Source organism: Vicugna pacos, chromosome 2 (genome assembly GCF_048564905.1).
Source record: "Vicugna pacos chromosome 2, VicPac4, whole genome shotgun sequence".
Classification (NCBI taxonomy): domain Eukaryota; kingdom Metazoa; phylum Chordata; class Mammalia; order Artiodactyla; family Camelidae; genus Vicugna; species Vicugna pacos.
The window spans coordinates 45,521,451-45,536,861 of NC_132988.1; the positions used below are offsets into that span (position 1 = coordinate 45,521,451).

At 42.6% G+C, this 15,411-nt stretch overlaps 1 protein-coding gene across 5 annotated transcripts in view; it reads left to right on the forward strand.

Annotated features, from left to right (window-relative positions):
* The window catches only part of LEF1 (lymphoid enhancer binding factor 1), a 108,660-nt gene that overhangs the window by 85,644 nt on the left and 7,605 nt on the right, over nucleotides 1-15,411 (forward strand). For 2 of the 5 annotated variants that reach the window (XM_072939102.1, XM_072939120.1), the window contains 3 exons: nucleotides 3,271-3,378; nucleotides 7,825-7,873; nucleotides 8,516-8,556. In XM_072939102.1, coding sequence (XP_072795203.1) covers nucleotides 3,271-3,378; nucleotides 7,825-7,873; nucleotides 8,516-8,550 — 192 coding nt within the window. In that variant the 3' untranslated portion in view covers nucleotides 8,551-8,556. Of the gene's footprint in view, nucleotides 1-3,270; nucleotides 3,379-7,824; nucleotides 7,874-8,515; nucleotides 8,557-10,441; nucleotides 10,592-15,411 lie in introns of those variants that run through there. The other 3 variants (XM_072939097.1, XM_072939115.1, XM_072939107.1) reach the window with 2 other exon arrangements.

The following is a 15,411-nucleotide window of genomic DNA, read 5'->3' on the forward strand; positions in this document are numbered from 1 at the left end:
GACCCTTTGAAAGAAGTCAGAGGAAAAGAAGGGTTCTTATTTCAGCTTGTGTAAAACTCCTAGCTTTTTTTTTTTTTTTTTTTTGAATTAAAGGTCCCTGGTCCTCCAGTGGGATTTATTTTCCTGCTCAGGAAAAGTAAGGATATGATATAGATGTATGCTTCCTATTTTTAATGCATGTATCCAACAGTTGCTACTTTCTCGGCTCCCTTAACAATCCCCAGATCAGAGCATGTGTCCTCAAGGATGGTTCGCATCTGGGGTCTCTGTCTTTGGTGTGGACACCTGTTTCTACTTATAGGCCTCTGAGGTCTTCGATTAAGACCAGGTTTTCTGTCCTTTCATAGCTCCCCTCTGGCAGGGCTGTCCTTGCTAGTTCTTTAAGGTTCCTGGCTCTAAAATCATGAAGTTTTACGCTGGGATAATTAGACTTCTTAATAGTGGAACTGAAATTCATCCTGGAACATTTTATCTTTTGATTTTTATTCACCTTTGCTATATCTCTGGCGTAGAAATGTTCATTCATATGCATGTGAATCAAAGTTTTCTTCTCTGTATTATAAATAACAGTATAAATAGTACTTTAAGCTTTTTCTTGACAGACCTTCCAGGCTATTAGAGAAAGTCCATTTATTGGAAATTTATTGTTAGAATTTTTACATCTTGGATCTGTGTAAGTGTCTTCAAATTAAATGGGTATTTTGCTGCTGTCAGTAAGTAGAAAGGATAGAAAAGCATTTTCAGTCAATTGTGTTTCAGAAATTCCTGTAAAGAAGGACCATCTAGTTTGTATCAGACTTTATTTTTGTTTTCAATGCAAAACTTTAATGCCGTCATGTTACCTATTCTTTTACTCTGGTAAACGATGTTTTATTGTGAGTAGAGTTTGTGCATTCAAAATGCCAGGGAACTAAAAGCAACTGAAAATGCAAGTGAACAGTTTAATCTGTGGCCTGTTTTTTTCCTCTTGAATTTTGCTTAGTTTTGTTAGCTAGGTCTTGTCAACCTGTTTCCTGCTATAACTGAAAAATTCCTGCTTGTTTAACTGGTTGTTTGGGTAAAAAACCCAACCTCCATATGTGTTTTTGGAGATAGTTTTCTTTACAATTCCCAGTTTTCTCAGCAAGTTATAAAGCTGTCATAATCATATGAAATTGTACTTTAAATTACTCAATTTTTATATTATAAAAATATACTTATATATAAATATAAAATATATTTTGCAATAATATGACAGATTAGCAAATGAATAAATTTACAAAGTAGGTCACATCTTTTTCCCTTTAGTCTCCTTTTTTGTTCCTTCTTGGTAATGCTTTGCTGCTTGCCAATCACATTAGCACCAGAACTGTCTAAATGTTAATAGTCAGTCTTTTCTCAAAAAACAGAAGAAAGTGTAGGCTGATGTTTTCTACTGTGCCCACTTTGGCTTCTTCTCCCTGCGATGGTCCCTAGCACCAGGTCCAGGACTCAGATTTAGAAAAGCTGTCAGTTGACAGAAGCAGTGTGACTTTTCCTGCCTAAACGTCCACTGCTCCCCAGGAGTGGCTTCTAAGGTACGACTTAACTGTGATTACTCTGCTGATACAAAGAACTGTGTCTCAGTAACTCAGGTTACTTTTTCAGAGATTTTTTTCCTTGCTACCTCACCTCCCTCAACTTTTTTTTTTTTTTTTAAGAAAAGCACATTACCTGATTTGCTTTAGGCTCTTAACTTTACAGTCTGCACTTCTAAAGCAATTAGAAATGAAATCATTTACCCTACCCGACACAGAGGCCCTGGCTTCCACGGAGCTTTCTGAAGGAAATGGGCTGCGCCCCCACCGCGTCCGGAGTTTTTGGGGGTGTGGGTGCAGCCCAGGGCGCTGTCTGCTCTTCTCAAGACCAGGTTCTGGTTCTCTTAACAGACAAGAGCAGCAGGTGTTGTCTCCTTGAGGCCACGCCCTACAGGCCGCGTCCAGGCTGAGGAGGACACAGACGGAGCCTCCGCCAGGGCAGCCTGTCTTTCTCATCAGCCTGTCTCCTTTCCTGCTCCTTCCTTCCCCCAATCCAACTACACCTTTCTTTTCTTTTGGTTTTATCATTTTTGAAAACAAGAACAAAATTAAAATCAACATGGAGGGTAGACATGAGAAAGAATCACTCAGCTTTTAATGGGAAAGAAGAGAAATGGGCAGCAACACGCCCCAGGGCTGGGAGAGCTGGAGTGGGAGCCACGCTGACCTAGAGCATGCGTGCGTGTGTGTGTGCGTGTGTGTACACGCACGCAGGTGTGCGTGGTGTGGGCTCAGGTCCACTCCTCCTGCAGCCATTGCCTCTGTGCTGTCACCTCTGGCCGGCGGGTCCCCCACGGTGCAGCCAGTTCTGGGGGGTTCTGACGACAGAGAGAAGGGAAGTAGGGGACGTACTTGAAAACTGCCCATTGAGGACGTGGGGCAAGTTGTGTGCAAACACACAAAGTGCAAATTACAGGCTGCGGAAGATCCCAGATGGTGCCTTGCCTACATGAGCTGTTTTGCTCTGTAAGATATACATCAGTCACGTAAAGGGAAATGGAAAGTTTGCAGGGAGTCAGCTGCTCCATTCTTCAAATTAGACCTGCAAGTCTCAAATTCTAGATAGCAAAATTAACTTAGATCCTGCTCCTTGCTTTCAATCAGAAGGAAGCTAAAAACATAGCCATAAACTGTGCATGAGTGATTGTACAATGTTATGAGTGTTCTTCCCTTTGAACAATGAGTGTTTAAATAAGTGTGAGGGGAGGGTGAAGAGACTGAGGCAGACTGACTTCTGCTGCTATAGACAGCATCATGTGATGAAGGTTTCAGACTATTCATATGACAGAGAGGACCAGGATGTATCCGTGTGGAAGAAATCTTTGGACATGAGCTTATTTGCATAAATAAATGATGCTTGGGCTCCGGTGTTAGCCTATGCTATAATCCATGAAAAAGGGCCACGTTGGGTGTTGAGTCTCACCAGTGAACATTCTCTTCCATTTGTATTGGAGAAGAGAAGGGGTGAGTGACAGGCCATTTCACACTACAGGTTTCATGTAACATGAGAACAGGATAGAGAAACCAAAGTTTGAGTCTCACTCCAGCCACCAGACTCCAGCTGGATTTCGGCAACACGTGGTTCTGCCATTTAAAAATAAATCAAAGTTTATATGCTTAATATTTCTATTCTTCAGTGTTTAAAATATGGACTATGTAATACTGTTGCTACTTTGCTTTTACTTGATTTTCCCTCTTCCCCTCTCTGTTTCAGTGGCATGCCCTCTCCCGTGAAGAACAGGCTAAATATTATGAATTAGCACGGAAGGAGAGACAGCTCCACATGCAGCTCTACCCAGGCTGGTCGGCCAGAGACAACTACGTAAGTGCCTCCCGCCCACCAGCCGCTGTCCCCTCACTCGTGCTCTTTCTTGCTCTTTTCAAGGAAGTGTGTTGTAGGGTATATCTAATGCTGGCGCTGTTTCCTATTTTTGAAAGTTAATGAACTTTATAATAAAGATTTCATGGATCTATTGAATCTTGAAAGCTTTGAGCTGTCATAATTTTTTTTATTGGCTGTAAGTGCTACTGAATTTTTTAAGTAAAATTTTTTAATCCCCCCGTAAATACTTTATATTAAAGTGTTGGTAAAAAAAGGTCTTTTTAAAAGCCCATAATCTTATCATGTGAAGGCAGCATAGTAATAACTAGTTACACTACCTTTCAGTATTTTTTCTATGCATATGTTTTTATTTTTCACTTGGATATAAGTAGGTGAGTTGGTGGGTGAGTGTATACACACTTTTGTGTTGTGCTGCTTGCTCATATAATATGCATTTTTCTGTTGTGACATAGTGTTTCTATACATCAGTGTTAACAATACAATTCTATACAGTATTTCTATACAATACAAATATTCTATACAAATATTCAAATATATAAATATTCTATACAATATTTCATTTGGTGAATGTCACAATTTACTTATTTTTTTCCTGCTTTTAGACATTTGCTTCCTATTTTTTTTATAATCAGAAATAATCCTGCAATGAACTAACTGCATAACAGTTTTTTCTGTATCTAGGACTTATTTTCGTAGGATAGATTCAACTGGTGATTGTTGAGTAAAGGAGATAAATATTTTAAAGGTTCTTGATACATACCATCAAATTACTTTCCAAAATGATTATATTATTTTACAGTTCTTCTACAATGTATTTAAATGACCGTTTTGCCGTAGACTACTCAGAACTAGATAAAAAAAGTTTGTTTCATATTAATGCACCCTGATGTCTATTACATATTTTGTTCGGTTGGAGTAGGTATTATCATATTTTTTAAGTTGTACTGATTTTATTGGCAAAAAAACCCACATCATTTATATTACTGAACATCTTACTCATGTAGTCTTGATATAGCAAACACTTTCTGAGAAAAAATATAAATGATATTAGTTTTATCATATTGTATAGAGAGGAGTGATTTTGATTATTTAGGCTGTTAATTTTAATAACTTAAGATCATTTTCATGTTCCTTGTGAGACTAGCATTCAGAGTGCCAGCCAGGACAGTCTTCATGTGAAATGGAATTGTCCCTTTTAAAGAGGACGAGGTGAAGTCATAAGTCAATAAGTCAGTTAGTGTGTGGCCCTTGCTGTACAGGGTCCACGGGGCTGCATGTGCGAGATCATACATCCCGTGTAACGAGGCACCTAGACTTTTGGAATACATTCGTTTCCTGTAACGTGCTCTGAGTCACTACTAGTCAGGATTTGGAGCTTAAACGCTGGATGTACAATTGTGATGTGGAAGTAAGGGTCCTGCTGTTTGTTTGTCACTTGTGAGCAGCAGGTTCGTCAGCTCTCCTGGATTGTTGTTTTGGTTACTTAATAACTACCATATGCCGATTGTCAAGAACTGTCTTAAATGCTGTTATTTTCTAATCCTTATAATAAACCAGTGGCATAAGTAGCATTACATTTTACAGATGAGGGAAATGGAAGGGCCCAGAGATTGAGTAATTTGTCCAGGGCCATGTAGTGGCTAAACTGCAGGTGACACCCAGGCCCCCTGACTTCACAGTCTGTGCACGTTCCCTCCTCCAGGCAGACCAGCTCAGTCTTCCACGGCCTTCTTAGGAACACTGCTTTAGTTGAGTTTTCTCCCTGAACTGGGCTTCTGTTCTCTGGGCAGTAATTAGCATTATGTGGATAGAGCCTCTGCGGTGCCCTTTAAGTGGGAAGATCAGTCAGTCCCCTACCTGAAGGGTTTCAGAAGTGGCCTCCTCATACCCTGTCCTGGGTCTGTTGGACCTGGTCGGTGTTGTCTGCTAAGGCAGAATGGCTTCCTTCTTTGATGTCTGGGAGAGCTTTGCTGTGCTGTGAATCTGCATAGACTGAGCATTGCATGCTGAAGTTTCTATTTCTGATCCTTAAGGAAAGGAGTGAGCTTTACTTTTAAAAAGAGATAAACACCTCTCTCTATCTCTCTCTCATTCTTTCCCCTTTTCTCCACGTGGAGAGATGGGAAGAAAGTAGTTTTAAAGAAAACCAGTGTAATGTGACTTTATCCTTAAAGATTTTTCCTTTTTAAAACTTTTAAAGGAAATTGCATAACTTGATTTTAGGATCCCTTTGAATGAAGGGGAAATCCAGCTTTGTTACATACAGTTTTGATAATAATCAAAATAAGCCTCTTAATTACTAAGGCTAACAAAAGTCAATCAAATGGTAGCACTTTAACTAAAGATATTAGTGTGTTTTTAAAATAAGGGTACAGGAATAGAGTCCAAACAAGGTACATGCTCTGTATCTTGTAAATGAGATACTAGCATTTATTTGTCAGGATGCTATCCTCATATGCTCACTGAGAGCATATTAAATATGTATCTCAATGGTTTAATATGAAAATGCCCTATTCTATGGCATCATAGATTTTATAACTTCAATTTGTTTTTATAACTTTCATTTTTCATAACAGAAGTTTTCATAAATCAACAGTGCATGTATTTTCTCAGGTGAGATCAGCCAACTACTTAGAGCTCTTATTTAGTTTTTTGTTTTTGTTTTGGGGAGGGTAATTAGGTTTATTTTTTAAATGGAGGTGCTGGGGATTGAACTTACGACCTCATGCATGCTAAGCACACACTCTACCACTGAGCTATACTCCCCCACCACCACCCTTAGAGCTTTTAAATGTAGTGCTGAAAACCCCTGGACTATATATAAATTTAATGAAAATTTTGTGCATGTTTACCACACATGAATTTTGTTTCTGTGTAAGCTGACATATCCAGACTCCTCGGGTCCTTTTGTCTACCTTAAATGTAAGTTGTCTTGAAGCACTGGTTTTTATCTAGAATATAGCCCCTCATAAAGGCAGCATCAGCCGGACACCTCCGGCCAGTCGCGTGCCTCAGGCACGTCTGGGTGGCAGAGACGTGCTGAGACGCAGGCGGTGCGCGTGTGAGCTGACAGCCATGTGGAGAGGGGCCCCGGGACGCAGCCCGTCATGGTGCCTGTGAGGAGCTAGGTTACAGTGATGAGCTCTGCCTGGGGGTGCGGCGGGGTGACGCAGAGAAGGCTCCTGGAGCAAATGACACTTGAGATGAGTCTTGAAGGGCACATAGCTAGGAGGAGAAAATGAGGATGAAGGTTCTAGACACATGGAACCTTATTGCACCTTCTGAAAAGCACAGTCACTGTATTTGAAAGGAAGACAGCAGTGCCCGTGAGAAGCGTGCTCTCCCTCTGTCCGCTGCCCTCCTCCTGGCAGGCCTTAATACTCTTGAAGACCACTCCATATTTTTGACATGCTGCTTCCCAAGGTCACTAGTATCTGCTGTTTGCCTTAGTGTTTGTGAGAACAGTTTCAGTCAACTTGCCAAAGACATAAAGCCTCAATGGTCCGGTCATGTGGCATGAAGAAAAAATATTTCGAGGTGCTGAAAATATATACTTAAATATATTCCCACAGTATACTCAATATAATCTTACGGTTTTATTTTTTGTTACTTGTTAATGTGGTTATCACTGCAGACATAAGATAGAGATATTGGATGTGATATGTGTTCTGTTACACTTATTTGAAACAACCATCCTAATCCAGGTTGGTCATTTACTATTCATATAAATCAAATATATACTGTGTCTAGGCCCTATTACAATTACTTTTTAGGGAAAAATAATTATTTTAAAAAACCTAGAAAATGAAACCTTTATAGATGGGACCAAACATTGTAAAATTGTGATTAAGATGATTTTGAAATGAGGCACATTCATGTTATTGTGTCTGTTTTAGGAACAAGATTCTTAACTGCCAGAAATGTCTTCAAAATTATCTTTTTGAGTTTTCTCAGGTTCTGCCTGAACATTTCTACTGCTGCCCTTTGTTATCATGCCTATGCCCTGGGGGCCAAGGGTCCTCAGTTAACATCATGGACTTTTAATTAGATGGTGGAATCCACAGGAAGGGAGATTTATCATGAACACTACCAGAGGTGGGCTCTAAGTGTGGTGGTTAGAAATAAAAGGAATGCCTGCTTAAGTGGGCTTTCCTTGAAGGGGGTTCTGTGGCCACAGCCCTAGGACATCATTAATCTAATGTGTGTATGAGACCACTGCTAGCGTCCGCACTAACCATGTTAAATATGAAGTGGTAGAGACAAGGGTCACAGAGAAGAATTCTCGCTCGCTCTTTTGCTCTCTGCTTCTAGGTACAGGTGGGGAGATAATGAGGCAACTTGACCTCTTGGTTGACCACCTGCCTGTCCTTTGTATCCCATTCACAGTACAGTCTCTAACATGGCGATGTGCCTGTCTTCTTGCAGGGTAAGAAAAAGAAGAGGAAGAGAGAGAAACTGCAGGAATCTACATCAGGTAGGCACCATGTGACTTTCCAGCCAATTCTCATGCTTCTGACAAACACCTTTTAAAGTAGTCGACACCTTTCTACACAGTGCTTTATTCTTCAGCTGTAACGTGTGATTCTTTAACTCTGCTTTTCTTCCTAAATTCTTTAAAAATGTTGGAAAGACCTTTCTTTTAAATGTGACTATGTGAAGGTACATCTGAAAACTCCTTTCCCAGACCCTGTGACCTGGAATCCCGGTTGTTAGCTGTGGTTGTTTTTTGGTTTTGTTCTCTTTGCTTTAACACTTCTGTTCCTCTCTCTGCATAACTGCTTACAATACAGTTTCTTATGATGATTCTGTAATATACTACTTTGTGTCCCCTTGAGAATTGTTTCTGCGATTTGGGGTTATTTAAAAATGTAAAACATGATAGGGTTTATCTTTCCTGTACATTAATTCAAGGCATCAAACCATGAGGTCCTATTTATTTCCCCGTTTTCTTGCATTAAAAATAAGGCCTCCACTTGTACTGCACAAATAAAAATGGCTGGTATAAGAACCATAAAAAGTAAAGCAAACAAGTCCACGTGATGTTGTAGCTACTACGTGTTTGGAATGTACAAAAACCGCTTCAGTAAAAATTTGTTAAAGACACAATTTTCTGCAGGTACAGGTCCAAGAATGACAGCTGCCTACATCTGAAACATGGTAAGAACGACTCTCTGGTCCTACTGCTGACGTTAGTTATAAACAGAGGCACTTGCTTGTGAATCTTCTTGCTCATACTGATGCCATTCAGCATTGCTCCTTTAAAGAGGAAACTCCACCAAAATCCAATCAGCGCTTTCAAACATCTGATGGTTTTTATACCGGCTATGTATCTGTAACATAGTATGCGTATCTCTCTTCTCCCCTCTTTTGCCCCTTTAATCTTTCTCCATTCCCATTCCCCTAACTTGTCAGCCATTCCTTACTGACCAGTGGCAAATCTGCCTGCTAAAAACCAGACAGGCAACAAAAACCAGCAAAACACTATCTTACTCCACAGACCTGGGGCTGCGTTTGAGGAGCTCAGGCCCAGACTAGCCCAGGACTCAGAAGCTTTTACTCTGTAGAGACTTCTCAATTGAGATGATAAATAGAGACTTAAAAGTAATAAGAAAAACAGAGATGCTTAATTTTTTCTATTATTTAAAAATATGGCATGGGGACTTAATTGACTGACTGTATTCTGCTGTAAAGGTCTTTACTGGTAACCATGGTTAGATCTCACTCTCATCTTTGTAGGTAGTATTTATTTCATTTCTTTTTATTGTAGTTATTTTACTTTTGACCACCAATGCTGCTGGGAACCTGGCTTTGTAAATTGCTGCAGTCTTTGCTCAGCTTGGAACCCACGTGTGTACACCTTCTCCCGGGGACAGTTCCTCTCAGAGGTGCTGCTCCCTTTGGTTCTGTTCTCTCTAGGAGCCCGCATCCCAGTGCTGTCAGCTCTAGCTTTTGGGTCTGTCTGAAATCTTTTCCACTCACCCTCATTGGTGTCACAGCCCCAGCTCAGGTGCTCAAACTTTCCATCTGGATTATTGTAATCCCTTTGGATAATTGTCCTGCCTCCAGACTTCCTTTCTGCCAGTTCATCCTCTGTGTCACTCCCTGAGGGATTTGCTGAAACACAAACTGATTGTGTCACTTCCCGACTTAGAGCTGGTCAGTGCTTCCCTCTGTCTGCAGGACAAAGTGCAGACACGTTAGTGTGGGTCTGCCTCTGCCCTCTCCTGCCTCCAGCCAGGCCCTAGGAGTCCTGTTCGCAGTGCAAACAAAATTATTTGCCGTCCCCCAAGCAGACTGGGGCTGCTGCATGCGCTGCCCCGGTGCTCAGAAAGCCGTTTCCTGGGCCTCAGAACAGGATAGATCTGCGCGGTGTTTCTAAGGAGGAGAGCACTAGCCCGCGGGTCACTTGGTTCTTGACTTGAACCAGACGACCACTTAAGCTTTTAGAACTAATTCTGATGCTGAAATTTGAACAGACCTTCCCAGAGGAGCCTGCAGAGATTGTGGGTACCAAATAGAAACCAGCTGTTTGCCGGGACGATCTGCTTGAGCTTTTTAATCTTCATGTTCCTCATCTGTAAAACGGGACCAGTAACACCTCCCACCTCTGGTTCTTTATTTGGCATATGTGGCCTCCCTTCCTCCTTCCACCCACACCAGGACCTTACTCAGCTGCTCCCCCTCCTCTGTGAACCTTTCCTGATCTTCATTCAGGCTCCCCAGGTTCTTCAAAATTTCATCTTTGTGGTTTTGTGGTATCAGAAGTCTTCCAAACTAACGCTGAGAGGCAAGCTTTCCTCCCGGTGGAAAGAGGATCAGCCCTTCACATAGGTGACCGAACAAGGGATCAGAAAAGGACCTCAGATGGCGTTGATGTTTAATTCAGCTTAACAGCTATTAATTGCGGGCCCCTCTGAGCACAGGCCCTGCCCCTAGTTGCTCATGGAGTTAGAATTACTAGAAGTAATTCTAGGAGCAAGCACATGCTTTTGTACTTTTCTTGCATTTTTTTAAGACTGTTGTCCTTTGCATTTCTGAGCAGGTACAGACAGCAGCCCTTTTATGCTCTGCCTCTGAGTGGAAAACCCTGGTAAACGCAACGTGCTGAGGACCAACATTCACTCATTTACTGTCTGCTGTTTGCACCAAAATCTTTAAAACTGTTTCTATTAAAAATCACACAAAAATTCTACACTTCAGTTTGATACTTGGTTTTCTGTCCTTAATGATGAACGTTATATAGTCTTTTAGATCAGGCAGTCAGGCTTCAGGCTGAGTGCGTTTCTATCCTAGAATGTGTCCCAGGTATCTCTTTTTAAAAAATGTCATAGTGATCATTGTGCTTTCCTGTCACTTACTTGTTTTTTTCTAAATGTCAAGGTGTCCCCTCTACCCTGTCCCAGAAAAACAAAACAAAGCTCCCCCCCCCCAAGAAAAACATTCTCACCCACTGGTGGCCGGTGAGGCTCCAGCCAGCTGGGCTGCACTTAATCAGAGTCTCCAGTGTTCCTCTCCCGTCTCGTTGCTGGATCAGTCATGCAGCCTTTGAAGTTCTGTCCTCCACACTATCCTATTTTAGACAGCAGCGCTGGCAGTCATTTGATAAGAATTACTAAGCAGAGAGGAGCTCAGATTTACATTCATGAAGATTTCAGTAAACTGGGAATGTTACTATCCCTGCTGTCTCCCCACCCGTTTGTTTTAGGAATTCAGAAACTCCTATATGTGTAGTAGTTGACTTGTTCAGTCATTTCTCAGCATTTAGTGAGCACCTAATAAATGCCAGTTAGTTCCGTAAGACCTGGAAGTCTTAAAATTAAAAATACAGGAAAGTATACGTCTGTAATAGAAATACGTCTGTAATAGAAATAAAGCAGGGAGTGACTTGAGGGTCTGCTTTAGGTTGACGGTCAGGAAAGGCCCCCTGAGGAGGTGAAGCTCAGTAATTACCTGCTGTTACCTCTGGAGGGTGTTCTCTGTGCTGTTCTGGGACAGAGCAGTGGCACAGAAACGAAAGACCAGCCTGACAGAGCATCGTGGTGTGGAAGGAGCTCAGACTAGGAGCGAGGCCACCCAGGCACTCAGATCAGCCCTCTGTGCACGCTGCGTGGCTGGGGCAGCTGGTGTAACCCTGGAGACTCCGGTTCCTCGGGCCAGAGTGGAAGGGCCCCGTCTGGCCTCTCAGCTCCCCTGTCTGCTTTGCTTCGGCAGGCTGCACTGCCTCCCAGTGTTACCGAAGGGACTCGGGTCTCTTGTACGTTTACTAACATGTAGTCCTCATTCTAGGTCTTGGTGGCTCTAACTGTTAAGGCACCTGTATGATCTGGAAAATGACTTGTCCACAATGTGCTTGTTCTTCAGCTCCTGAGTAGATCAGCCCTGCCTCCCCAGACGAGTGCTGCCTCTGGTTTGGGGGGTTTCACTCTCCACTGATGCGGTCACGTTTGCCAGACCTTGGTCACATGAGTACTGGCTTCACCTTAGCAAGAAGCTGAAGACAGATAAAATGTTTGTTTGATTAGAATTGATCCTGCAAATAGTGTGACATGAAATCTGACAGGGCTCACTTTCAGTTCTGAAGGGAAGTTCAAAAGTCACCGCCCTCCCTTCAGGAAGGGAAAGCTAACGGAACGCAGTGCCCGGGCAGGGAAGATGCTGTGACTCCAATGTGAAGATTTTGGGGAGGGTTTCTCTGTGTACAGTGAAACTTAATGGTATCCTGGTGTCCTTAAAGAAAATTCCTATTAAACTGGAAAGATCTTTGAGCTTAGACGTCCACAATGTAGCTGAAATGCTAGAGAACTCTGGTTAACTCTGAACTAGTGTGGGACAGTGGGCCACGGGGAAGAATCCCACTAATAAGGAGAAGACTCTCCTCCATGAACAAAACAGCCCTCTGAAAACTTGTGTTTCTGCTCCTTATAAGATAAAAGTTTGGCTTAATACTTTCATTCTGTTGGTGGGAAATGCCACTGCAGTTGCCTCCACAGCCCAGTGTAGAAATTGGCCTGTTATGTAGTTGCTCACACCCCACCGTCTGTCTCCCTGTGTTTCTGCTTTTGACCGTTGTGTAAGAATATTCACCCTGGTGAAGTCAGGTGAAACAGAGAAATGAGCGTTAACCCAGTCTCAACACCTTGCGACAGATTTTAGGATAATTAAAATGAGATCCATAAAAGACACTCCCCCAAGTTAGAGGTGATCCCCAAACTCTGCAGTCTTCTAAGAAATTCAGATTCATAAGGAAGAATCTGGACTAGCTTGTCCCTTGTGGTCATGCTGGGAGCCCAGGACCTCAAGCTGTGAGACTGCACACCTTCTGTGTCTAGCTGGAAGGCCAGTATCATAAACGCCAATCATTTGTTCATTCACTCTGCAAACATCCAGTGAAGTGTACTCCTCCAAGTCAAGAACTGCTTTAGGCAGTGGGAGTTACTTGCTAAACGGACCCTGTTCCTTCCCAGGGGAGCTCCCAGTTTAAGAAGATGCAGGCATACAAACGGCTACTTATAAAATAATATGTTTTATGCTATGAAGAAAGTACATACAGTGTATGGTGTAAAAATAAAAAGAACAAGAAGTATGTAATCGAGAGTGAGATCAAGGAAGGCTTCCTGGAGTAGGTAACATGTGAGCTATCCAGTCATCTTGGGTTTGAAAGAACAGTGATCAAGTTGCTATGAGTTTCCAGTATTTAGTATACGTCTGATTTGAAATATGTAACGTCTCAAGAGTTTGTCAGGAGTCAGAGATTATCAAATACTAAACTTCCCTTTCTTCCTGACTTAAGATTCAATAAGTAATTAAAGAAGCAAAGAATTAAATTTTTGAAAAGCTGGAGAGAATTATTCTGAGTTTACTAACTTAAAAACAGTTCCACACATTGGTTTACTAATACTTAATTTAGCAAAGCATAAAAAGCCTACCATCTTAAAATTTTAGAGATTGAAAAGATACTCTTATATAATCAAAGGAAATACAGTGAAATAGCATAACTCAAAGAGCTAGTTTAAAAGTAGAAACAAGCTATTTTTTTTAAAAAAACCAAAAAACCTCTGGTTAAACACACTGAGATACACATGGATACAGATACCCACAGCACTCATATTATTCCTATACACTATGTTTTTGGCTTCGGAATAATCTTTATCTTGTACATTTCCTGAACTGAGAAATTAAAATGTGTTTTTTACTAAATAAAAAGTTTAGCCTTTATTTCCCTGGGCCAAGAAGTGTGTAGGAGAGGTAATTTCTAGTCCAGTACAGAATGCAGTGGTTAACTGTGCAGTGTTTGGATTTAATCTTTAAATTAAAACAACAAAAATTTTCAGCTTTCCATTTGATTGGACCAGAGTCCTCTTCAGGATTAGTGCGAGGACTGTGACCCTGAAGGTCTTCCAGGAGCCTTGCCTGATGCACGAGAATTAGCCCTGTCCTCTTGAGTCAGGGAGTGGTCTAAATATTTTCTGTAGTCTCCTTGAGAGAAACACTTATTTCATATAGTTTGTGAAGCGCGCTCTGGCAAGTGTGACACGTTTGTCTCACCTTTGCTCTGAGAACAGATGTAGTCAGCTACCACGTTAAGTATCAGTGAGCCTCTGGGCATTTGTTCCCAGGTTGACACATCTAGTTAGAAAGCAAAGCCAAGCACTTAAGTGATAAAGTTGGAAGCACCTAGAGAAATTGGTAGGCTTGTCCAAAGTCTCAAAATAAAAATGAGAAGGTGAAAAAATATCCCGTTTTACATTTTTCATCTTTTTTTGTCACATGCTTTGGCATTAAGTGTGTCAAGCACTTAGGAAGCCCATGGCCTAGAATTGCCACTAACCAAACAGGAGACGGTGGGGGCTCAGCACTCTGGGGAAGGGAGCCTGGGAGGCGCCCAGATCAGGGAGACCAGCTGGGGCACGGCCACCTGCACCCGGCTCAGCGCTGTCCCAGAGCTCCGCCGGAGCCGCCTCTGAACGGAGGCCCAGCCCAGTGCAGGACCGTCTGCCCGTCAGTCAGATCCTGATGGAAAGGACTGCAGGCGAGTCGTCTGTCCTGTCCGGATCACAGGTGTACTCTGCCTAGGGCATGGGGTCTGTTCCTGTCTGAGTTGGTGGCCTCCCCATGTCTCCCCTCTGTGTTTGTCCACAAACCCTCGCTAAACCTGTCACAGATTAGTAGAAAATCTGTAGAGAATTTGCACGACAGTGACACTTGACTGCAGTGTCCTTACTAGGGACTCCGTAGTGAGAACACTCAGTAAGGGAAGTTCAGACACTGACAGCAAGGTGGTCCTGGTCACACTGTCCTAAGTCAAGATGACTCTGTAACGGCACTGTGTGTGGACTGCAGGTGCTTGGCTCTAACTGTTCTCCAGTGCCTCATGTGCACTCTCGTGATGGGAGCCTTTTGATCACAAGGAGCACAAACAACCCACGCCAGCTTAAGGAGCTCTATGTTAAGGATACAGCAGCATCTTGTGGACGGCAAAGACAGAAGTGCCAGTAGGCGAAGGAGAATTCTGGGAGGTGGTCTTAGAAAACTGTCCAAGTGCTTTTTCTGCCTCTTGTATCCGCCTCTTTCCCCCAAATCCCATCCTCCCTTCTGCAGATTGGCCTCCTCAGTTCTTTGCTCCACATGTCCATCTCCCAAAGAGATGATTCTTGCAAATTGCAGAGAAGGGACACTGGCTAGCCCAGCTTAGGTCAGAATTCTACCCCAGTCCGTAACCAACCACAGCCAGAGGAGATGGTCACACAGTACAGAGCGACTGCCGGGGGCTCCCTGCTCCCACTGCAGGCGTGCTGGCGTGGGGATGATCCAGAGGCAGGCTGCAGCCCAGATGTCCACCACAGCTCACTGACTAGCTGGCGGCAGCGCCTGTCAGATTAGCAGGCAGGTGATTCTATCTAGGCAGCTGTGTGTTAGTGACAAAGCCAGGAGAGGGTCAGACTTGTGGTGAAAGCTTTTAAAATCTCTGCTGTGCTGCAGCATCTTTTCCATCAATCCCTTTTCCCTCTTGAA